A 25,820-nucleotide genomic window follows, 5' to 3' on the forward strand; every position below is an offset into this window, starting at 1 on the left:
TGGCTGAAAAAATAACCAACAAAGAACAGTATTTCATGACATATGAAAATTACACAGAATTCAAATTTCAGTGTCTATAAATAAGGTTTTACTGGAACACAGTCATACTTACTTATTTACATATCTATTATAACTTGTGCCACAGTGGCAGAGATGAGTAAGCTGTAACAAAGACCATACGGCCTGCAAAATCTAAACTATTTAGCATCTGGCCCTTTAAGGAAAAGTTTGTCAACTTCTGTGCTAGGGCTACCATTAAGTATAATCCTTTTAGCAATTATATATCTTGATTTTAAAACACTTTCATATATTATCAAAACACTTTGATAAATTATCAAAAATAAGTCATTATTATTACACTTTTTTCACTTTGCTGTTCACCTGCATCTAACACAATATTGTAAATCAACTATACTCCAATAAACATTAAAAAACAAAACAAAAAACCCCGAAAAAACGAGTACACTTTTTACCTGATTGCTATGTATTCTGGAGTCTGTGAACACTAGCACTGACATTAGACCATCCAAAAAGTATAATGGCGCGATAACACACTGTCACTATGAGAAAAACAACAAGTTGTCTTACTGATGAGTCTACCAAACAGAATTTTCAGTTTCTGTTTTCATAAGGTTGAGAAAAGAAAAAATACTTCAGTAGAATCCAAATCCAAAAATCCAAAAATTTTTAAAAATTGTATGTATTTTTATGGCTGCAGCGGGTCTTCACGGCTGCACGCGGGCTTTCTCTAGTTATGGCAAGCAGGGGCTACTCTCTGGTTGTGATGCGCAAGCTTCTCATTGGGCGGGCTTCTCTTGTTGCTGAGCACAGGTTCCAGGTGCACGGGCTTCAGCAGTTGTGGCTCGCAGGCTCTAGGGTGCTGGTTCCGTAGCTGTGCTGCACAGGCTTAGCTGTCCTGTGACATGTGGGAATCTTCCAGGACCAGGGATTAAACCTGTGTCCCCAGCATTAGCAAGCGGATTCTTAACCACTGGATCACCTGGGAAGCCCTCAAATAAATTTTTTTTTTAATTCCAAGGTAGATGAATAGGTTGAAGAAACTCCGATATGTGTTTTTCTAAACCCTACTGGTTTTGTATAAGTTTATAAAATTCATTCATAGATATAATATTAAGTATTAAGGTCATATATGAATACAACCTAGACTATTTATTCTCATCAGACACTCTTCTCTAAGGAAAGATATCAGGGCTTCCTTTAACTTTGTTTTAAATGGTTCAAGGAAAAGAGAATTTTATTTAGATAGATACATGCAATTTCTGAAATAAATAATCCTACGATATTTATAATTCTACAATAACCAGATACCTGAAATGTCTTCTTGAGATGATGGTTGATGCCTGTTCAGTGTTATGTATCCAATAAAGGTTACAGCTGGAAATTTTCAATGCTATCACTCATTTATATAATCATCCCTAGTTTCCCCATCACTACATACAGCAAAGGAAATGTCTTGCTAAAGGCTGGCAAAGGTTATAAGGAGGAAGGAACAGAAATAAGCACTAATATCAAATCATTACATTTCTTTTTTTTAAACTCAGAACAATCTGGAACTGAACCTCTATTCAATTACAAATTATATAATGATTTTGCCATTGCTAATTGTATTTGTATGATGGATTCTATATCAGTCTTCATTATAATGTAACTATTGTTTGAACAGAATATAGCAAGTTACCTGGACAGTTTATGCCTTAAGATCCTAGCATTCTTTTACCAATGCTCATTTGCATTCTCATCAGTATGCATGAGGTTTTCACTGAACTTGAATACTCTTATTGGAATATAACACACTATAATGAGTGTAGAAGTGAACATGCAAGTTGAAGTTCCCATTAACCACTAAAAAAGAGTAGAAGATACAGGTAGGAAAACACTTCATGAGGCATACCTTCTTCAAAATTCAGTAAGGACTGAAAATGGCTAATATACTTTTAGAAGTGGCATCAACAGGGGTTGAGGTAAATGAGACATTTATCACTAGATTCAGTAGGTGACCATTCAGAACGAAATTATAGGTTGACACACCATAAAGAACATATAAAAAAAAGAAATCTGTATAAACTGTATAAAAAAAAGAAAAAAAACAGACATTTTTAACTACAAAAACTCTTCAAATAATATATTATAAAATGAGTTATTTTCTAAGTATTGACTCTAAAAAGTTTCTTAAGGATGTTATTAGATTTAGTTGGCATAATTAAGTTACAAATTTTGTGATGTTCATGGCTATTATTGTTCTTTTTCCTTAATTAACTTTATTGAGGTATAATTTACATACAATACAGTAAAACCATTTTAAGAGTGTAATTCCATGAGTTCTGACAAACGTATACAACTGTGTGACCAGCACCACCATCAGTGCATAGAGTATTTCCATCACCCTAAAAGTTCCCAGGTGTCTGACTACATGCAAACACTCACCTTAACTCACCCATAGCCCCCAACAAGTGGTGCTTTCTGTCACTGTTGATTACTTTTGCTTATCTACAATTTCATATAAGTGGACTCTTATATACTCTTTTGTACTCAACATACTGTTCCTTTGTTACTGTATACAGAAAACAGACTCTGAAGGTAGCCTGACAACCCCCACTGCTTGGTGATCATGTCTCTGTATGATCTCTTCCCCTTGAGTGAGCTCAGAACCTGCGACTTATTTCTAACTATGAAAATATGGCAAAGGTTATGGGATGCACATGCTTGTATGATGATGTTACATAAAATACAGCAATCTTTCTTGTTGAAATCTCTCTTTCCCTTGCTGGCTGTAAGGAAAAAAAGGTCATGTTGGGGAATATCATGTGGCAAGTAACTGCTGGTGACCTACCTCTGGGAGGTTATGGTGGTCTCTGGCCAACATCAAGCGAAAAACTGTTTCTCACAGCCCTGCAACCATGAGAAACTGGATGCTGCCAACAACTACAGGTGTGCAAAAGTGGGTCCTTCCACACTTGAGCGTCCACATGAGAATGTGAGACAGGCTGGGACCTGTGACCCTTTGTTGCAGTGCTTGCCCCTGGACAAATGTCTCCTGCAGCAACAAAATACAAAGAAACTATGAGGGACTAAAAATAACTATGTGCATGCACAGTTGGGGAAAATTATGAACAACAAGGCATAAAAAGACCAGAAGAAAGAGTGGGAGCTATTGTTTAACAGGTACAGGATTTCAGTTTAGAAGATGAAAAGAGTTATGGAAATGGATGGGGTAACAGCTCTACAACAAAGTGAGTGCGTTTAGGACGACTCAATTGTGCACCGAAAAATGATTAAGATCGTAAGCTTTATGCTACACATATTTTAACACAATTAAAAAATAGTGTTGAAAAAACTGACTATCCATATCCATGTCCAAATTGACTGATATCTACACCAGGCACAAAATATAATTCAAAATGAATCAGAGATATAAATGTAAAACCACAACTCTAAAACTTCTAGAAGAAATCACCAAAGAAAATATTTGTGAGCTTGGGTTAGACAAAAATTTCCTATGTACAACACCAAAAGCATGATGAGGCATAAAAGAAAAAATGATGAAAAACCTGATCTCATTAAAATCAATGTGTCCTCTTCAAGCAGCACAGGGAAGAGAACGAAAACACAGACTGGGAAAAAATACTTGCAAATCACATGTGTGGTAAAGACTTGTAAAGAGGACATATGAGAAATTCTTAAAAGGAAACAAATAGGGGAAAAAAGCCAACCACATAAAAAATAGCTGGGCAAAAAGAAGAAGATATACAGATGGCACAGCGGCTCCAATTGCTATCAAGTGTAAATGACCCCAGTGTCTTTCAGCTGATGAACAGATTAAACAAACTGGTATATCAACATGATATAATTCTACTCAGCAATAAAAAGGAATAGACCACTGATTCACGCAAGAACAAATGAATCTCAAATGCATTAAGCTCACTGAAAGAAAGCTGTCTTCCGCTTCTACCCAAGATGGAGCAACAGGGACAAATGATATGAAACAGCAATTTTCCAGACAGTGGACATCAAGTAATAAATGCAGTGGTCCCTGGGAATGTAAAACAAACAAGAGTTTACCCTTACAATTGCCTCAGCTCAATGCTCTGACAGTTTCTAGGCTGTGGCAACAGCGAGGGGATCCAGCCAAAACCCACCATACTACCTAAATTATGGAGATGAGGCTGAGAGTCCATGGAGAGCAGGGTGGCTACAATTTACAGGATGGACTACCAGACAGGAAACTGCTACAGAGAGCACACTCTGGATGGAGATTAGCAGAAGACCAAGTATTCAGCAGAGCACTGGTCAGTTCAGGGGAGTGAGGAACTCTGGACATCAGGAAGAGAACCACTTGAAATGCTCAGAAGGAACAGAACTCAGGATTTGCACAGGGTCAAGAGCAATGTCAATTCCCACCACCCAGAGTGGAAACCTCATTACTGACGGGGCAGAGCAGAGTGCTGAGAAACCATCTGCATCAACAGTGCAGAATTATTAGTTGTAGATGAAACTATGCTCTAGTTCCATCTAACAAATCTTAAAAGTCAGCCCTGAAAGGATCAACCTGTTTCCCAGTAATGTAACTGTCTCAGAACAAAGCTCAAATACACACACACACACACACATATATATACATATATATATATATATATACACACACACACACACACATGAACACAGAAATATCCACTATCCAATTAGGCAAAAATTTTAAATGTCTGACATCCAATCAGATATTGCCGAGCAAACAAAGAAGCAGAAAAACACTTCCCATACTGAGGAGAAAAAAAATCAACTTACCCAAACCAACTGAAAACAGATACAGATGGTAGAATTAGAAGACAAGAACATTAAAACAGTTACAACCGCACCCCATATGTTCAGAAAGCTAAGGGAAAGTTTGAACATGTTAAGCAGAGACCTGAAAGATATAAAACAGACCCATATCAAACTGGTAGAGATGAAAACTACAATGCCAACATGAAAAATACTCCGGATGGATTAATAGTTATTTGACATTGTGAAGGAAAAGATCAGTGAACTTGAAGATATAGGAAGAGAAACTATACAAACTGAAACTCAATGAGAAAAAAGTTTCTACAGGTAAACAGAACATCTGTGAGCTGTGACATGCCTTCAAGCAGCTCAACACTGCGAATGGAGGACCTGAAAGAGAGGCAAAGCAGGACACAGGAAAAAATGCTTGAAGAAATGGTGGCCAAAATTTTTCTAAATTTGATGGAAACCAAATCAGTAGGTCTAAGAAGCTCAAGAAACATCAAGCACAAGAGATTATATCATGGTGCATCATAATCAAATTGCTCAAAACCAGTTAAAAAAAGAAAAACTTTAAATCAGCCACAGGAAAAAAATACATATCACATACATACGGATAAAGATAAGCATGACAACAGATTTCTCAACAGAAACTTCCAAGTAAGGTAGAATATGTTAAAACTACGGAAAGCAAAGCAGCTATCAACCTAGAATGTTACATGCAGAGAAATATCTTTAAAACATCTTTTAAAAATATATCTCAGACATGCAAAAGTTGAAAGAGTTCAACGCCAGTAGACTCACATTTAAAGAAATGTTAAAGGAAGTCTTATAGACTAAAAGAAAATAATTCCAGATGGAAATCTGCATCTCCAAACAGGACTGAAGAACATTAGAAATGCTAACAATATGGATAAATGTTATATTTCCTTATTAATTAAACATCTCTAAATGCCAGCTCACTGTTTCAATAAAAATAATGATGTAGACTGTAGATGATAACATATGTAGAACTAAAATATATGACAGCAACAGAAACGTTAGAAAGAAAAAATGGTCGTATACTTCTATAAGGTTCTTGTACTCTGCATGAAGTAGAATAACTACATAAAGACAGATTCTGATACGTTGAATATCGTAGTCTACAAGACCTGAAGCAGCCACTAAAATAAGAAATCAAAGGAATATAGCCGATAATCCACAAAGGGAAATACAACTGAATCATAAACAAGCCTCAGAACTAGAAGGGGGGAAAGATCATGACGGTGGAACAGAATACTGTGGAGCTCACCTCCTCCAACAAATACATCAAACACAGCTGCACGTGGAACAATTCTCATAGAATACTTACTGAACAGGGTCAGAAGATCTCACACATCCAAAGCTGCAAGAATGATCACCATGTAACTGGGAAGGATGAGAGGGGGAAAAAAAAAAAGGAAATAGGGAAAGGACCTGAGCCCCTGGGAGGGACCTGTGAAAGAAGAAAGGTTCCTTTACCCTGGGAACTGCCTTCAACAGATTAGCCAGGACAGACAGGGCCCTCCAGAGGCTCAGAGAAAAGTGCAGCCGCTGGCTTGTGGCAGGCAGAACCAAGAAGGGCCAGCACAGATGGTCCTGACCACCTCACTGCACTACCCGGCCCAAGATGGGGGTCTTCTGCTGGTGTGCACAGGGGCTGGGTGCGGAAACTCGCCTTCAGTGGGCTGCCCTGGGGAAAGGGCTGGGGCTGGCTGCCCAGACACAGTCTGCAGCGTGGCCCAGGCCTCAAACAGGGGTGTGCAAAGGCAGAAGGCTGGCCGGCTATCGGAGCCGCACAGCAGCCTCACTCTCCTTCTCGGGTACTCACAGCAGGTGTAGCTCCGCCTCCAAGAGCTCTGGCAGCGTGCAAGTGCCTGTGGGCGGCCCACATGTGGAGGTGGGGTTGAAATCTGAGCCATGTCCCAGCGTCTTTGGAGGATTTAGGTGCTGGCGCCTCTGTAAGCTCAGCGCCCTCAGGACATCTGAGGGAATTACTGGTACTCCTGTGGGTGTGCAGGTCTGGCACTAGCAGCTGCAGGCTCTGCAAGTGTGCACATGTACAAGTGCAGCTGGATACTGGACTGACCCTGCAACTCCCACAATGGGGCCAGGTGTGAGAATACACGCAACTATGGCAGGTCCTAGTACCTAACTTCAGCGGGTCTGTGCCATCAGAGCTGTGCTGGTGGCTGTGTGAGCACAGTGCCTGAGGGGCTTCTGGGCCGACTGCCTGCATTCCAGTGGGTGAGGAGGGGCCCAGGTCAGTGCCCACAAGAGTGCACTTTGTAAACGCACACATCAGGTGACTGGCAACACCACAGAGTGCATGTCTTGGAATTCTAGGTAGCTCCTCTCCCAGTGGAAGTACTCTAGTCCCACCTACCTCACGCCGCGACTCAGAAACGGAGCTGGGGGCTTCTACTCCAACAAGTGGGGAGCAGATTCTGCCCCAGATAGGGCTGTGACAACCACAGAACAAAGAAGAGACCCCGCTCAACATCCAGTTGCAGGCTCTGGTCCCCTCAATACCGATGACATCCCCTATCAAGGGATAATGGGCAACAGACACTGAGGGAAACTGTAGTAGGCATCCGTTCTAAAAACATCCCTGACACTGAAAAATCATAGACTCACATTCTGAATACTGAAAGCCTGAGATCAAGGTGGTGGCAAGGTTGGTTTCTTCTGAGGCTTTTCTCCTCAGCTTATAGATTGCAGTCTTCTCCCCGTGTCTTCACAAGGTCCCCCCTCTGTTCACACCTCTGTCCTAATGGACTTTTCTTATAAGGACATTAGTCATATTGGATTAAGACTTGTCCTGAGGACCTCATTTTAAGTTAATTATCCCTTTAAAGACTGTCTCTAAATATAGCCTGAGGTGTGCTCAGTCACTCAGTTGGGTCCAGCTCTTTGTGACCCCATGACTTTTTAGCCCATCAGGCTCCTCTGCCCCAGGCAAGAATACTGGAGTGGGTTGCCACTTCGTACTCCAGGGGATCTTCTCGACCCAGGGATCAAAATCACTTCTCTTGCATCTCCTGGATTGGCAGGTGAATTCTTCACCACTAGCACCACCTGACAAGCCCCTAGTCTGAAGTACTGGGGGTTAAGACTTCAATACAGAATCTGGGGGTACCCACTGTAGCTATAACAACTAGGAATGAAAGAGATTAACACCACACAGCTTCTGAAGCTATTAAAAGAAAAATAAGATAATATTATGGTCTGTTTTATAACTCCCGCAAATTGGAAACTTAGATGAATTGGCAGATTCTTTGGAAAATACAACCCTGCAAAGATCATTCAAGAAGAAACAGATAACCTGAATATCCTGTCTAGTAAAGAAATTATGCCAAACTGCTTCAGTCATATCCGACTCTTTGCAACCCCATGGACTATATATAGTCCATGGAATTCTCCAGGCCAGAACACTGGAGTGGGTAGCCGTTCCCTTCCCCAGGGGATCTTCCCAACCTAGCGATAAAACCCAGGCCTCCCGCCTTTCAGGAAGATTTTTAACCAGTAGAGCTACCAGGGAAGCCCTAAAAAAGTAGTATAACTCAACACAAACTCTTACAGACTTGTGAAGAAGGAATACATCCAAATGCATTTCACAAGATCAGCATTACCCTGATACAAAAATCACAAAAAGACAAGAAAAAAAGAGTTACTAAAAAGTATCCCTCAAGAACACAGATATAAAAATTTGAAACAAAATTTTAGATAACTCAAAAATACATTTAAAAAAGTAAAACATAAGGAATAAGACAAGACTGTTCATTCTTATCTCTTCTCTACTAGACAGTTTATTGGAAGTTCTAGCCAATGCAAATCAGTGAGAATAAAACAAATTAAAGATATCCAAGTTGGAAAGAATTAAGAAAAATGTTTTATTCACAAACAACATGATCTTCTACATAGAAAATCTAATGGAATTATTTTAAAAAGGCTACTATAATTAATAACTGAATTTAGCAAAGTAATGGATACAAAATCAATATATAAAAGTCTACTGATATTTATTCGATACTGAGAAATTAAACTTGAAAAATGTTATCATTATGATAGCATCAAAAATATGAAGTGGTTAGGAAAAAATCTGACAAAAATGTGCAATATAGGTACAATGAAAGCTACAAACTGATGAGAGAAATTAAAGAATGCCTAAATTAAATGAAGAGATATACAATGTTCAGGGGTCAAGAGATCCTTATTGTTAAGATATTAGTTCTCTGCAAAGAGATCTATAGATTCAACACAATCCCAACCAAAAACCCAGGAGGTATTTTTACAGAAATTAACAAAGTGATTCTGAAATCCATATGAAAATACAAAGGATCTCAAATAGCCAAAACAACTTCAAAAAAGAAGGACTAACAGTACCTGATATCAAGACTTAGAAAGCATGTTGATGTATGGCAAAACCAATACAATATTGTAAAGTAATTAGCCTCCAATTAAAATAAATAAATCTCTAAAAATAAATAAATAAATTGCAGGGGAGGGGGAAAGAAAGCTGTGGTACATATACACAATGGAATATTACTCAGCCATTAAAAAGAATACATTTGAATCAGTTCTAATGAGGTGGATGAAACTGGAGCCTATTATACATAGTGAAGTAAGCCAGAAAGAAAAACACCAATACAGTATGCTAATGCATATATATGGAATTTAGAAAGATGGTAATGATAACCCTGTATGCGAGATAGCAAAAGAGACACAGATGTATAGAACAATCTTTTGGACTCTGTGGGAGAGGGCGAGGGCAGGATGATATGGGAGAATGGCATTGAAACATGTAAATTATCACATGTGAAATGAATCGCCAGTCCAGGTTTGATGCATGAGACAGGGTGCTCGGAGCTGGTGCACTGGGATGACCCAGAGGGGTGGGATGGGGAGGGAGGTGGGAGGGGGGCTCAGGATGGGGAACACATGTACATCCATGATGGATTCATGTCAATGTATGGCCAAACCAGTACAATATTGTAAAGTAAAATAAATAAATGAAAAAAAAAAAAAAGAAAGAAAGCTAAAGTTATCAGGGAACTAAGGCCCTAAGTCAAATAGCTAGGAAGAACCTGAAGCCAGGCACTGGCCATCTGAGTGAGCCTGAAAATAGATCTTCCACAGCCTGACAAAACCATGTGAATGAGCTTCAAAACAGAGGGGCCCTGAGAGAAGCACTGAGATGACTGCAGACCAGGTCAACACCTTGCCTGCAGGCTTGGTAGAGACCCTAAGACAGAAGATCTACTTAAGCCATGCCTAGATTCCTGACTCTATGTTTCTATGGAAACTATGAGATAATATAAGTTCGTCATTTTAGGCCTTTAATTTTGGGGGTAATTTGTTAAGCAGCAGTAGATAATTAATACATGCAGCTATCCTATCATCTAATAAAGGACATCAGCAGCAACTCTCAATAATTCCCAGCCAAGCAATTTGGTTTTACAGTAGGTCCAGAGACTTTGAATTGGGACATCAGTTGATTAGAGATAATTCTAGATTCATATAATCACAGAACATCAGACATAGGTGGGGCCTTAAAGGATACTGAACCCAGCCTTTTAATTTGACAGATCAAAAACAGAGGTAAATCAATCTGCCCAAAATGACCAACATAATAAATGGACATTGGAGGACCTGAGCATAACCCAGGTCTTCTGATGCTGGGACATGCCCTTACATTAGTTTTTGAAGTTTATTTTGAAAATTATTGGTGGGTAGTCCTTTAAGGCCCCATCTATGTCTGATGTTCCTGTAGTTTGAGAAAAGCATGTTAAACAATTATTATTTATTAATAATAATGCAATGAAAGTACTTTTATACTGAGATATTCATTATTGAGATATTAAAGCTCAACATTCAGAAAACTAAGATCATGGCATCCAGTCCCATCACTTCATGGCAAATAAATGGGGAAACACTGGAAACAGTGGCTGACTTTATTTTTCTGGGCTCCAAAATCACTTCAGATGGTGACTGCAGCCATGAAATTAAAAGACGCTTACTCCTTGGAAGGAAAGTTATGACCAACCTAGACAGCATATTAAAAAGCAGAGACATTACTGAGGGCAGGAGAAGAAGGGTACAATAGAGGATGAGATGGTTGGATGGCATCACAGATTCAATGGACATGGGTTTGGGTGGACTCTGGGAGTCGGTGATGGACAGGGAGGCCTGGCGTACTGCGGTTCATGGGGTTGCAAAGAGTTGGACACAACTGAGAGACTGAACTGAATTGATTCATTATTGTGTTAAGGATAGACAGGTATGGATTAATATATCTGAAAATTAATTTTTACTTGACTTTATTTAGAAATTTATTTTTACATTTTAATGAGTATGTGTGGTTAAGCAAAGTTTAACATTCCATTAAAAATAAATATTGTATCAGAACCTTTCTGTCTCTTCCTATTATACTCTACTTTGCATGTATTAGGGTTCTTATTAACAATGTTTATTATTATCAACAAAAGATTAGTTTAAACTTACCAAATACAACAAAACAGGAAAAAGGAAGATAAACTGTGATTTGAATCAGAAAGATAAAACTTTTGAGATGCTCTGTATAAGAACTACGTATCATAACATGGATGAAACTTAAAGGTTCCCTGAAACTTTCTAAGAAAGTTCAGTAGCTGGTACTATACTACCTCCCACATCTGAACCTTGAGTGTCCTTTATGTTTGGAACCAGCTACTTTGGTGTGCCACTTCATGTCTTTCTTTTAAAAACGGACTGTTTTCAGCATGTCAGCTAAGTCCCCAAAATGTTTCTTCCTCGTGTAGTTTCAATTTAAAATACATTCATGCATCAAATATTGATTGAGCTTGCACTTAGTTTATGTTAAGTGTTGAACTAGGCCCTAAGAATACAATGATGAACAAGGTAACAACTCTATTCTAAGGAATCTTCATGTCCAGGGAGAAGAGGTAGATATTCTACAGTGAATATTCTAAGAGAGTGTTCTACAGTGTGTTGCGTTATGTTTGGGAGGAGGCATAAAATGAGATGAAAAACATGGAAGGAATATCCCACTTAGCACTAGGGGGTGAGGTGTGGGGTTGGAGAGACTTCGAAAGAAATTCATGTCTACTCTACTACTTGAAGGATAAGTAGAAATAGGCCTCGTCATTATGAGGTGGGTAATACAAGATAATATTAAGAGTAAAGACTCTGGAGACAGACAAAAGTGAGGGTGAAAGTTGCTCAGTCGTGTCCAATCTTCCCGACTCAGGGATCGAATGTGGGTCTCCCGCATGTGGGCAGATTGTTTACCATCTGAGCCACCAGGGAGACAGATAATTTGGGTTCAAATCATGGCTATAGCTGCTGTTTGTGTTTAGGGAGCTATTTAATCTCTCTGTGCTTCACTTGGAGGAATCAAAAAGGAATTTACACAAGTTATCACCACATCTACTGATCTACCTCCATCTATGACAATATACTCTACTTTTCTGCTATTCCTCCTGATGAACTTTTCATGCTCTTGTCAAAGGCCAATTCTTCCACAAGCGTATTAGATTCTGTCCCATCTTCTTTCTCAAGGTCTTTCTCCTGCATCATTAATGCTTTCTTTTCAACTGGAACTTTCTCATCACTATTACAAAATTTGGTTACTTCTATTGTCTTTAAAAACACAATCGAATTCCTCTCAATTCCACTTTCCCACCCAGGTACACCCTCAACGTTCTCCTTTGTTTTTTACAGATAAATTCTCATAAGCATTATTTATACTCATTCTCTTGAAATTCCCTCTTGCTATTCTTTTTTCTAAAGGCTTTTCTTCCTAACACTCTACAGAACTATTTTTGTCAGGATCTGTTCTTAAAGCAAAGAATTAATTCTTGGTCCTCATTTGACATGGTTGATCACTTGTTTCTTCTTGAAACTTTTCCTTTTTTCCCTCCTCCCTTTCTGGCTGCTCCTTTTTGTCTTCGTTGTCTCTAAACTTTAGAAAAACCTAGGACTCAGTCTTTAAACTTCTTGCTTTCTTTCTTTTTTTCTTTATAATTCTTTTTTTCAATTGGAGTATAGTTGATTTGGGGCCTCTCTGGTGGCTCAATGGTAAAGAATTCGTGAGACACAGGTTTGATCCCTGAGTCAGGAAGATCTCTGGAGAAGGAAATGGCAACCCACTCCAGTATTCTTGTCTGTCTTGTCAGGGAAATCCCATGGACAGAGGAACCTGGTGGGCTACAGTCCATGGGGTCACAAACGAGTCGGCCAAGACTTAGTGACTAAACAACAACAACAACAATAGTTGATTTACAAGGTTGTGTCAGTTTCAGGTGAAAAGTGAACTTCAGGTGTTCAGTTATATATACACATATATAGATTCTTTTTAGATTATTTCCCCATATATTAATAGGTTATTACAGAATTTTGAATAGAGTTCCCTTTGCTATACACTAGGTCCTTATTTGGAGAAGGCGATGGCACCCCACTCCAGTACTCTTGCCTGGCAAATCCCATGGATGGAGGAGCCTGGTGGGCTGCAGTCCATGGGGTCACTAAGGGTCGGACACGACTGAGCGACTTCACTTTCACTTTTCACTTTCCTGCAATGGAGAAGGAAATGGCACCCCACTCCAGTGTTCTTGCCTGGAGAATCCCAGGGACGGTGGAGCCTGGTGGGCTGCTGTCTATGGGGTCGCACAGAGTCGGACACGACTGAAGTGACTTAGCAGCAGCAGCAGCAGGTCCTTATTAGTTATCTATTTTATATACATAGCAGTGTGTATATGGGCTTTCCAGGTGGTACTAGTGGTAAAGAATCTGTCTGCCAATGCAGGAAATGCAAGAGGTGCAGGTTCAATCCCTGGATAAGGAAGAATGCCTGGAGGAGGGCATGGCAGCCCACTCCAGTATTCTTGCCTGGGAAACCCCATGGACAGAGAAGCCCAGTGGGCTACAGACCATGGGGGTGCAGAGAGTCAGACATGACTGAGAGCGCGTGCACACATACACAAGTGTGTATATGTTAATCCCAAGCTCCTAATTTATCCCTTCTACCTCCCCTTTTGCCTTCCATAACCATAAATTTGTTTTCTACATTTGTGACACTATTTCTGTTTTGTAAGTAAGTCTATTTGTACTATATTTTTATATCCCAAATATAAGGAATATTATATGATGTTTGTCTTTGACTGACTCAATTCACTTAGTATGATAATCTCTAGGCCCATTCATCTTGCTGCAAATAGCATATTTTGCTCTTTTTTATGGGTGAGTAGTATTCCATTGTACCACATCCTCTTTTTTTTTAACCACATCTTCTTTATCCATACATCTGTTGATGGACACTTAGGTTGCTTCTATGTCTTAGTTATTGTAAATAGTACTGAAACGAACATTAGGGTATTTTTATGTTTTTCTCCAGATATGTGCCCAGCAGTGGGATTTCTGGGTCATACCGTATGAACTTCTCACTTTCTATTTACATATATCCTCTGTGTGATCTCATCCTATCTCCTGGCTTTTCAATACCATTTATTTGTTGTCAACTCTAACGTTTTATTGCCAGTCCAAACTTTTCCACTAAATTCTTGGCTTGTATACAACTTAATATCTCTACCTGGATATCTAACAGTTATCTCAAGCTTCATTTTCAAAACTGATCTAATTTCTTCTCACAAATTTTCTCCTTCCAGTCTTGCCCCACTCAGGCAACAGCAGCTGCACTTTCCCAGGTAAGGTCCAAAAGTTTAAGTCAGCACTGACTGCTCCTCTCACTTTCCACATCCAATGTGTCAGCAAATCCCACTGGCTTTACTTTTACAAGAGATCCAGAATGCAACCACTTCTTTCCACTCACACTGTTACTCTGGTCCATGCCACAATTAGCTCTTGCCTGAATTATTTCAAGACCATCCTGTCTCCAAGGTTTATTTAGGCGCCGCCCCCCTCCCCAGCCAGTCTCTCTGCAATGCAGCAGCCAGAGTGATACTGTTAAATGTAATTCAGAGCATATGAGTACTCTTTTCAAACCTTCCACTACCTTCCAATCTCAGAGTAAAAGCCAGAGTTCTCACAAAAGGACTGCAAGATTGGGCATCCTATTGCTTTTCTAACCTCACCTGCTACCAGCCACACTGGTTTCCACGCTGTTCCTTAAAAACCAGAAAATGCTCCTGCCTCAGGGCTTCAGCCCTGGTTCTCCAGGAATGCTCCTCTGCTACTTATCAGCATGACCAGCTTCTTCCTCTGCCTTTATTCAAAAGCCATGTTCTCAACAAGGCCATTTTAAAAAATTACTTAAAACTGCAAAACCCTCCCCAACACTCCCTACTCCCTTTATCAGATTTATTTTCTGGGGCCAATAACATACCATATAGTTATTTATCTGATTTATTGTTTCCCATTCCAGAATGTAAACTTCATGAATCCAGAGGTCCTCAATAGATGTTTAGTATACAAATAGATGAAAAGGTTGAACCATTTAATACATATTGTGGCAGAAAATGCAGCTTGTGGGAACCTGTACCCTACTACTAATAATTAAATATAATATTCATTTGGACCTGAAAATACTTTAGATTCATTTGGGGTTGACATTATTTAAGTTTTTTCTCTTTCCTTTCCTGTATAAAGTGTTTTGTGTACATCTTTATATTTTACTTTACTTTTTCATGGCATGGAGTTCTTTTTTTTTTTTAATTTTTTATTGAAGGATAATTGCTTTACAGAATTTTGTTGTCTTCTGTCAAACCTTAACATGACTCAGCCATAGGTACACATATATCCCATCCCTTTTGAACCTCCCTCCCATCTTCCTCCCCATCCCACCCCTCTAGGTTGATACAGAGCCCCTGTTTGAGTTTCCTGAGCCATACAGCAAATTCCCATTGGCTATCTATTTTAGATATGGTAATGTAAGTTTCCATGTTACTCTTTCCATACATCTCACCTTCTCCTCCTGTCTCCCCATGTCCATAAGTCTATTCTCTATGTCTGTTTCTCCACTGCTGCCCTGTAAATAAATTCTTCAGAACCATTTCTCTAGATTCCGTATATGTGCATTAGAATACGGTATTTATGTTTCTCTTTCTGACACACTTCACTCATGGAGTTCTTATTTTTTACATTTACTTGATATGCAACACTATAAAAATAATTTTTGTTTCAGTGCTTAGATGATACATTTATTTTAAGGGTATGACCCACAGGACACTTATGCTGAATTACTAGATCAAGACGGACCCATAAAAAGCATCAGAACTTCATTCTGATTTTCTGAAAGTCTCAAACACTCAAAAATAAGTCATTACCTATTTCTTTATTTCTATAAACATTTTAATTCTATACTAATATTGGGAAAAAATGATAAAAATAGGTTCATTATAAGAAGGTGGGAGGCATTACCTGAGAATTTCAAATGTAGCTTATAACATTGAAAGTGAAAGAGAAGTTGCTCAGTCGTGTCCAACTCTTTGCAACTCCATGAACTGTAGCCTATCAGGCCCCTCTGTCCATGGGGTTTTCCAGACAAGGGTACTGGAGTGGGTTGCCATTTCCTTCTCCAGGGGATCTTCCCAACCTAGGGATTGAACTTGGGTCTCCTGCATTGCAGGCAGATGCTTTACCATCTTAGCCACCCAGGCTTATAACATTGGAAACTGTTAAAATAAGAAAGCTCAATTACTTCTAGAAGTTGCCAGTTTATAGTCTGTATTTCTTCAAAAAGTCTCTGTTTTTATGTTCTTTTCTCATAGTTCTACTATTTTCATAGTTAATATGGAAAAATAGAAAAGGTATTTCCAGGGACATATTTACACTTACATGCTGACATAAAAATCACTCAATGACTATAGCTACCATGTGTAAGGTATTACACTAAACCCACTAGAAAACAAAGGGATGACTGCTTACAGTGCATAGCTATATTACCCAGGTGATTTATCTAATCTTTCTAGAACTTAGATTCTCTGTTAAATGGGTAAAACTGCCAGGTCTACCTCATAGGATTATAGTGGTAAAGAACCTGCCTACCAATGTAAGAAACACAGGAGACACAGGTTTGATCCCTGGGTCAGGAAGATTCCCTGGAGATGGCAATGGCAACCTGCTCCAGTACTCTTGCCTGGAGAATCCCATGGACACAGGAGCCTGGTGGGCTACATACAGTCCATGGGGTCGCAGAGAGCTGGACACAACTGAGCGGCTGAGCATATATAGTGTGCTATATATATAATGATTTAAAGTGATGGCATAATATGAGGTATACAGGTAAACACTTGACAAATATAAGATGTATAAGATAGGCATGGGGCTTTCCACATGGCTCAGTGGTAAAGAATCTGCCTGCCAAAGCAGGAGACACAGGAGTTGCAGGTTCAATCCCTGAGTAGGGAAGATCCCCTGGAATAGGAAATGGCAACCCTCTCAGTATTCTTGCCTGGAAAATTTCATGGATAGAGGAACCTGAAGGGCTGCAGTTCGTGGGGTTGCAAAGAGTAAGACATGACTGAGCAACTGAGCACAATTTGGTGTTTCTGTTAAGTTTCCTTTAGTTGCAAATAACAAGCAAGAGTTTTAAGTATTCAGTATATACTTACTGAGCACTTACTATGTGCCAAGCACTAGGTTAAGAACTAGTAAAGAGAAAGGGAAAATTTATAACACAGAACTCAAAGGCAAACTTGCAGCTGAACATCATTCAGAAAGAAGTGGAACTGGGTACTGGAAAGTTGCTGGAAACCTAGGAAACATTCTGTCTTTCTACACACAGGGTAAGGAGCACTGACCTCCTTGCAATTAAAAATCCACCTATAACTTTGCAGTCAGATTTCCATATCTGCAGTTCTGCATCAGCGGAATAAACCAACCAATGATCATGTAATACCATAGCATGAACTTACTGAAAAAAATCTGTGTCTAAGTGGACCTATTTCAAACCTGTGTTGTTCAAAACAAACAAAATAAAAAACAAAAACAAAACCTGTGCTGTTAAAGGGTTAATTGTACTTCTCTTTCCAGACTGGTTTCCATTTTCTTCTTGGTAGATAAAGAGATTTTTTCCTGTAACAAAGGTTAAGTGGTGGATTGAAGACAGTCCCCCAAAGGCTACCAAGTTCATAAGTTACTATTCCCAGTCATATGGAAAGACTGCTGTTATTAGTTCTTTCTTTGACTTTTTACCTTAATTCCAAAGTCTTGACAGGGATCAAGTGTCCATACTTGTCTAAACACAGGGGCAGCTAATTGTTAAGTTGAACAAATATTCTAAATGGCATTTAAAACAAATATTATCCACAATTTAGAAAAGAGGAGACTAAGTCTGAGAAGTATGAGTTACTTTCCCATGTTTATGTGGGTTGTTGTTTAGTCACTAAGTTGTACCTAACTCTTTGCGACCACATGGACTGTAGCCCACCCAGCTCCTCTGTCCATGGGATTTTCTAGGCAAGAATACTGGAGTGGGTTGCCATTTCCTTCTCCAGGGTATCTTCCCAACCCAGGAATCAAACCTGTGTCTCCTGCTTGGCAGGTGGATTCTTTACCACTGAGCCGCCTGGGAAGATGTTCATGTGGGTAGAGAATGAAACAGAAACAGAATTCAACCACTGCTGGGCATACACACTGAGGAAACCAGAATTGAAAGAGACACGTGTACCCCAATATTCATCACAGCACTGTTTATAATAGCCAGGACATGGAAGCAACCTAGATGTCCATCAGCAGATGAATGGATAAGAAAGCTGTGGTACATATACACAATAGAGTATTACTCAGCCATTAAAAAGAATACATTTGAATCAGTTCTAATGAGGTGGATGAAACTGCAGCCTATTATACAGAGTGAAGTAAGCCAGAAAGAAAAACACCAATACAGTATACTAACGCATATATATGGAATTTAGAAAGATGGTAACAATAACCCTGTGTACGAGACAGCAAAAAAGACACTGATGTATAGAACAGTCTTTTGGACTCTGTGGGAGAGGGAGAGGGTGGGATGATTTGGGAGAATGGCACTGAAATACGTATAATATCATATATGAAACGAGTCGCCAGTCCAGGTTCGATGCACGATACTGGATGCTTGGGGCTGGTGCACTGGGATGACCCAGAAGGATGGTATGGGGAGAGAGGAGGGAGGAGGGCTCAGGATGGGGAACACGTGTATACCTGTGGTGGATTCATTTAGATATTTGGCAAAACCAATACAATATTGTAAAGTTTAAAAATAAAATAAAATTTAAAAAAAAAAAGAAAAGAAACAGAATTCAAATCCTGAGGTTGGGCAAGTTTAGGACCAGCACACAAAAATGAGTGCCTCCTTCAATTCGGCATATATGGAGCTTTGCTCCCCTCACCCTAGTCTGAGCTCTGCTAATGCTTCATAGTTCTTCTCACTGTTCGCTTCCTGAAATGTGACATCATCACAACTTTCAAAGAAATACAAAAGCTTAAAAAAAGTTTCATCAATTCAGATTGTAAAAGTTTTTGCAAACAGAATAAACATAAAATTATGCATGTTCTTAATGATTTTACATATAAATAATTTGCCTTCCAGAAGTTATAACTAAAAGCAGAAACTTACCTTCCCATTCTGTTGGGATATCCCCCACTTCATAGTCTATTTCTCTTTTATTTGCTGCTTCTACAATTCTTTTCTCTCGAATAGTTTGTCCTGTAAGACAAAAGTGAGTATTATATTTTTAAAAGAACCCATGGCACAGTCAGAACTTTCCTGGTAGCTCAGCTGGTAAAGAATCCACCTGCAATGCAGGAGACCCTGTTTTGATTCATGGGTTGGGAAGATCTCCTGGCGAACGGATAGGCTACCCATTTCAGTATTCCTGGGCTTCCCAGGTGGCTCAGAGGTTAAAGAATCCATTTGCAATGCGGGAAATCTGGATTCAGTCGTTGAGTTGGGAAGATCCCCTGGAGGAGGCCATGGCAACTCACTCCAGTATTCTTGCCTAGAGAATCCCCATGGACCAAGGAGCCTGGAAGACTACATCCCTGGGATTGAAAAGAGCTGGACACTACTGAGCGGCTAAGAGCAAAGCACATGACACAGTCACTACTAAAAGAAGTATTTTCTCTTTAGATATTGCACACTTCCTCCTACGATAAGAGAATCAACCGGTAAAAGAATAGATTCCATTTAGAATTAGGTATATTAGAAAAAGCAGCTTCTAAACTACTTCAGTTCAGTTACTCAGTCGTGTCTGACTCTGCGACCCCACGAACGGCAGCACACCAGGCCTCCCCGTCCATCACCAACTGCCGGAGTTTACACAAACTCATGTCCATTGAGTTGGTGATGGCATCCAACCATCTCATCCTCTATCGTCCCCTTCTCCTCCTGCCCTCAATCTTTCCCAGCATTAGGGTCTTTTCAAATGAGTCAGCTCTTCGCATCAGGTGGCCAAAGTATTGGAGTTTCAGCTTCAACATCAGTCCTTCCAATGAACACCCAGGACTGATCTCCTTTAGGATGGACCGGCTGGATCTCCTTGCAGTCCAAGGGACTCTCAAGAGTCTTCTCCAACACCACAGTTCAAAAGCATCAATTTTTCTGCACTCAGATTTCTTTACAGTTCAACTCCCACATCCATACGTGACTACTGGAAAAACCATAGCCTTGACTAAATGGACCTTTGTTGGCAAAGTAATGTCTCTGCTTTTGAATATGCTGTCTAGGTTGGTCAACACTTTCCTTCAAAGGAGTAAGCATCTTTTAATTTCATGGCTGCAATCACCATCTGCAGTGATTCTGGAGCCCCCCAAAATAAAGTCAGCCACTGTTTCCCCATATATTTGCCATGCAGTGATGGGACCAGATGCCATGATCTTAGTGTTCTGAATGTTGAGCTTTAAGCCAACTTTTTCACTCTCCTCTTTCACTTTCATCAAGAGGCTTTTGAGTTCCTCTTCACTTTCTGTCATAAGGGTGGTGTCATCTGCATACCTGAGGTTATTGATATTTCTCTCAGCAATCTTGATTCCCGCTTGTGCTTCCTCCAGCCCAGCGTTTCTCATGATGTTCTCTGCATATAAGTTAAATAAGCAGGGTGACAATACACAGCCTGACGTATTCCTTTTCCTATTTGGAACCAGTCTGTTGTTCCATGTCCAGTTCTAACTGTTGCTTCCTGACCTGCATATAGGTTTCTCAAGAGGCAGGTCAGGTGGTCTGGTATTCCCATCTCTTTCAGAATTTTCCATAGTTTCTTGTGATCCACACAGTCAAAGGCTTTGGCACAGTCAATAAAGCAGAAATAGATGTTTTTCTGGACCTCTCTTCCTTTTCCTATGATCCAGCGGATGTTGGCAGTTTGATCTCTGGTTCCTCTGCCTTTTCTAAAACCAGCTTGAACATCTGGAAGTTCACAGTTCATGTATTGCTGAACCCTGGCTTGGAAAATTTTGAGCATTACTTTACTAGCATGTGAGATGACTGCAACTGTGCGGTATTGAGCATTCTTTGGCATTGCCTTTCCTTGGGATTGTAATGAAAACGGATCTTTTCCAGTCCTGTGGCCACTGCTGAGTTTTCCAAATTTGCTGGCATATTGAGTGCAGCACTTTCACAGCATCATCTTTCAGGATTTGAAATAGCTCCACTGGAATTCCATCACCTCCACTAGCTTTGTTCATGGTGATGCTTTCTAAGGCCCACTTGACTTCACATTCCAGGATGTCTGGCTCTAAGTGAGTGATCACACCATCGTGATTATCTGGGTCGTGAAGATCTTTTTTGTACAGTTCTTCTGTGTATTCTTGCCACCTCTTCTTAATATCTTCTGCTTCTGCTGGCCATACCATTTCTGTCCTTTATCGAGCCCATCTTTGCATGAAATGTTCCCTTGGTATCTCTCATTTTCCTGAAGAGATCTCTAGTCTTTCCCATTCTGTTGTTTTCCTCTATTTCTTTGCATTGATCGCTGAGGAAGGCTTTCTTATCTCTCCTTGCTATTCTTTGGAACTCTGCATTCATATGGGCATATCTTTCCTTTTCTCCTTTGCTTTTCGCTTCTCTTCTTTTCACAGCTATTTGTAAGGCCTCCTCAGACAGCCATTTTGCTCTCTTGCCTTTCTTTTTCTTGGGGCGGTCTTCCTCCCTGTCTCCTGGACAAGGGTACTATTACTACTGTCACTAAAACTACTTCAGAAATTTTAAATTTCCTATCATTGTATGAAAAAGTAATTTTGGCAGAATAAGTCTAGGTTCTGTGTAGAGAAAAAGAGAAAGCAATTAATTTGTAGGCCAATTAAAAAAATTTTTTATTAACAACAGAGTGTTTAACTCTTTCACACCCTGCAAGTATATATAGGAGAGATGCCAGAGGCTGCTGATACTGCCTAAGGGAATCAACATTTTTGGCCCCACTATGGAAAATAATAGGGGGTTCCCTAAAAAACTAAAAACAGAGATATCAAATTATCCAGCAATCCCCCTCCTGGGCACGTATCTGGAAAAGATGAAAACTCTAATTTGAAAAGATTAATGTACCCCAGTGTTCACAGCACACTATTTATAATAGTCCAGCTATGGAAGCAACATAGGTGTCTACCAGAAGATGAATGGATAAAGGAGATGTAGCGTGGCATACACTACACTGTGGAATATTACTTGGCCATAGAAAGAAAGAAATATTGCCATCTGAAGCAACCTGGAAGGACCTAAAGATTATCATACTAAATTAAGTCACAGAAAGACAAATATATTACTTATATACGAAATCTAAAAAATAATACAAATGAACTTATTTTCAAAACAGAAAGACTCACAGACATAGAAAATAAACTTATGGTGACCAAAGGGGAAAGGGAGGAAAATGAGGAATTAATTAGGTGTATGGGATTAATAGGAATAAACTGCTATACATAAAATAGATAAGCAACAAGGATTTACTGTATAGCACAGGGAACAATATTCAATATCTTATGATAACCTATAATGGAAAACAATCTGAAAACTATGTGTGTGTGTATATATGTGTCTCTGTGTGTATTTATATACATGTGCGTGTGTGTGTGTGTGTGTGTATATATATACATATATATCTGAATCATTTTGCTATATACTTGAAACTTACACAATATTGTAAAACTATATGTCAATAAATAAAAAGTCCTGATTATATCCTTTTGAAGCAACTTTATCAAAATAATGGTTTCAAAACACATTTCTTTGTCATTGAAACTTTAATCCTGAAGAAACCAGGTAATTTTCTATGTCCCAACGGTTAACAAGTGTGCCTATTTCAGGCAATGCAAGTTAAAAGAGAGAAGACACTGGTACATAATGGTGAGGGGAGGAGTATGGCTTAACAATGATCAAACCAGTCAGGGAGAGAAATCTGGGCCTTGCAAAATACTACTTTCTCTTCCCACTCCTAGGCCAACCTTACACTAATCCAAACAGACTAGGTGATATAATTCAAGAAGTTGACTTTGTTCCCTGCAAATCTCTCTCCTATATGACATGAAATTCTACCAATTAAAAAATTCCTTCGGGACTTTCCCTGCTGGTCCAGTGGCTAAGGCTCCACGCTCCCAATGCAGGGGGCACATGTTCCATCCCTTATCCGGGAACTAAGATCCCACATCCCAAAAGGAGCACCCCCAAAAAAATTGTTTTACAATTATAGACAAGGGAAACTTCTAGGAGTGACTGTGCAGGAGATAGGGAACTACAAAAGGGAAGCCGAAGATTACTGAGCAGCTAATTTTATTTCCTCTGCCTTAGTAATAGTAGGATTTTATAGAAAAGCCATTAATGACTAAAAACTGTGAGATGAGGCCAAGGAATCTCTGCATTTTATTACGGACTCATTTAATCAGGCTGATTTAATCCTGAGGTTCTCCAAGAGGAGTTCCCTTTTGCTTATCTTATCTTACCTAATAAATACACAGTAGGACAAGGGATCAGAAGTAAAGCTCCCAGGCTATAGAGACAAGAATTAGGGTAAAAGGAGCCTACATCAATGACAGCTGCATTACTCTCATAGCAGAAGCTCAACATCTATACATATATTTTTACTAAAATGCTACTTATATCCACATATATAAACACATCATAATAACAAGAGTTATCATAAATTTAGCATAGACTAAATTTACTGAAGTATGTTTACATGACAATTTTCAAAACGTTTGAGAGTCAAAATATCTGTGCTTTCATATAGTCCCTAACTTAATACTAAGATGTAAGTATGTCTTTTTAGCAATAACAAGTACAGAAAATTATCATCTAAAATACAAAATGCTAACAGATGGGCTTCTGAAAGTTCATGTGGGTTCTATAAGGTTTTAAGTGTACGTCAATAAAATTGAGGAGTGAATGGAGAGGTCTACCATTCACAGCACCAGTAAATGCATATATGTGTATATCTATACATTTCCTACCCTTGAGTTTATAAACCTCATTTAACCTATCTTAAGAATTTTAAAATCAAAAGTCCTATCTATTGGTGTGTATATGGGAAGACAAGAGTAATTCATGATTTAGTTGCTAATAATAGATGACATCAAAGATTTATGAAATACATATACACACCTTCAACAATACAAAATAAGGCCTTTAATTTATTGCATAAACTCTTAGTAACTAGATATGGGTTTTCCCCCTCAAATAAGCTGTTTTAAGACTATTCCATTCTTTAGAATAAATGCTACTTGTACAACTATGAACTGGGAATAAAACTTATGCTTTGTACTTAGTAAGAAATTATGCACAAATTGAACACTTACTCATTCTAATATGTTTTCATACAAGAGTTGCAAAGACAATCCTACATATCATAGCAAAAAAAAAAAATTCCATCTAGTAAATGGAGTAAATATAAGTACTTACTCAAGTGTCCAATTTTATGGTCTAATTTACATTTAAAAATTAACTTAATAACAAAGACATTAAATCTAATGTATGTATAGGTTTAATAAGGCCTAATACAACAATAAACAATCAACAGTGGTATACTCCATGAATATTAAGTAAAACAATATAATTAATACTATATTTTACTTAATATTAAACAATATTAAATTAAAATAGTCAAAAGTCTGAATTTGGCTAGATCAATAATGGTCAATGGTATATGGATTTAAAGTCTGTGTAAGTAATAGGGCTGTGCTAAGTTGCTTCAGTTGTGTCTGACTCTTTGTGACCCCCTGGCCTGTAGCCCACCTGGTTCCTCTATCCATGGGATTCTCCAGGCAAGAACACTGGAGTGGGTTGCCATGCTCTCCTCTAGGTGATCTTCCCGACCCAGGGACTGAACTTGCATCTCTTAATAGGCAGGTTCTTTATCATTAGCACAACCTGGGAAGCCCAAAGTATTGTTTCCCAAACTTAAAACTTTGTTTTAAAAAATATGGAATCCATTTAGTTAAAAGAAGAAAAAAGACACGATTCTTTGGTATCAGGTAGATGATGGGTTTAGGTAAAAGATTTCATCTGTTCTACTGGGTTTCTGGCACAGAGTATAAGGACCCTGGACACAGACAAGGGAAAGAAGAGCTCGAGTAGAGAGCCCTACACTTCATTCATGCAAGTGCCCGCTTTGCAATTTTGGTCACACTTTGTGATATTAATTCCCTAATATTTTTCTTTAATTTTGACTTGCTTTATTCTTCAATATTCACTTTTACTTTACCCTACCTTCCCCTCAAAAAACCCAGAAAATCACTGACTTAATATACTAGTTGTATTGTGTTCAAACATACATAAAATAGATAAATATCTTTAAAATGTAATGGGTTGTCTTTGTACCTCCTGAAGTCATCTTGAACACTAGTCTGGAGAGACAGGCCCAGGGGCACATACGTTGATAACAGGGCATAGGAATCAACATACCAGTAAGAAATTAGTATGGATAGGACATGGCCAATGAACACTGAAGCACTGTTTGGATTGTGTTTACTCTTCACTGCAAAAAACCCTATGTTATGTACAATCTTAGGTTAGGTTTGAAAGAAGGTGGCAAAGATCTTAGAAGTAGTAAGGGAGTGGTACTTGTCTGAGTATATACTTTTGAATAAGTTTGAAAACA

The 25,820-nt window shown here is 39.0% G+C and overlaps 1 protein-coding gene across 3 annotated transcripts in view; it reads right to left on the reverse strand.

Moving 5' to 3' along the window:
• The window catches only part of NDUFAF2 (NADH:ubiquinone oxidoreductase complex assembly factor 2), a 185,226-nt gene that overhangs the window by 55,119 nt on the left and 104,287 nt on the right, over nt 1-25,820 (reverse strand). For 2 of the 3 annotated variants that reach the window (XM_044932577.1, XM_025270500.2), the window contains exon 2: nt 19,355-19,444. In XM_044932577.1, coding sequence (XP_044788512.1) covers nt 19,355-19,444 — 90 coding nt within the window. Of the gene's footprint in view, nt 1-2,851; nt 3,056-19,354; nt 19,445-25,820 lie in introns of all 3 variants that reach the window. The other variant, XM_025270501.2, reaches the window with a different exon arrangement.

The sequence above is a fragment of the Bubalus bubalis genome, chromosome 19, assembly GCF_019923935.1.
Source record: "Bubalus bubalis isolate 160015118507 breed Murrah chromosome 19, NDDB_SH_1, whole genome shotgun sequence".
Taxonomy (NCBI): domain Eukaryota; kingdom Metazoa; phylum Chordata; class Mammalia; order Artiodactyla; family Bovidae; genus Bubalus; species Bubalus bubalis.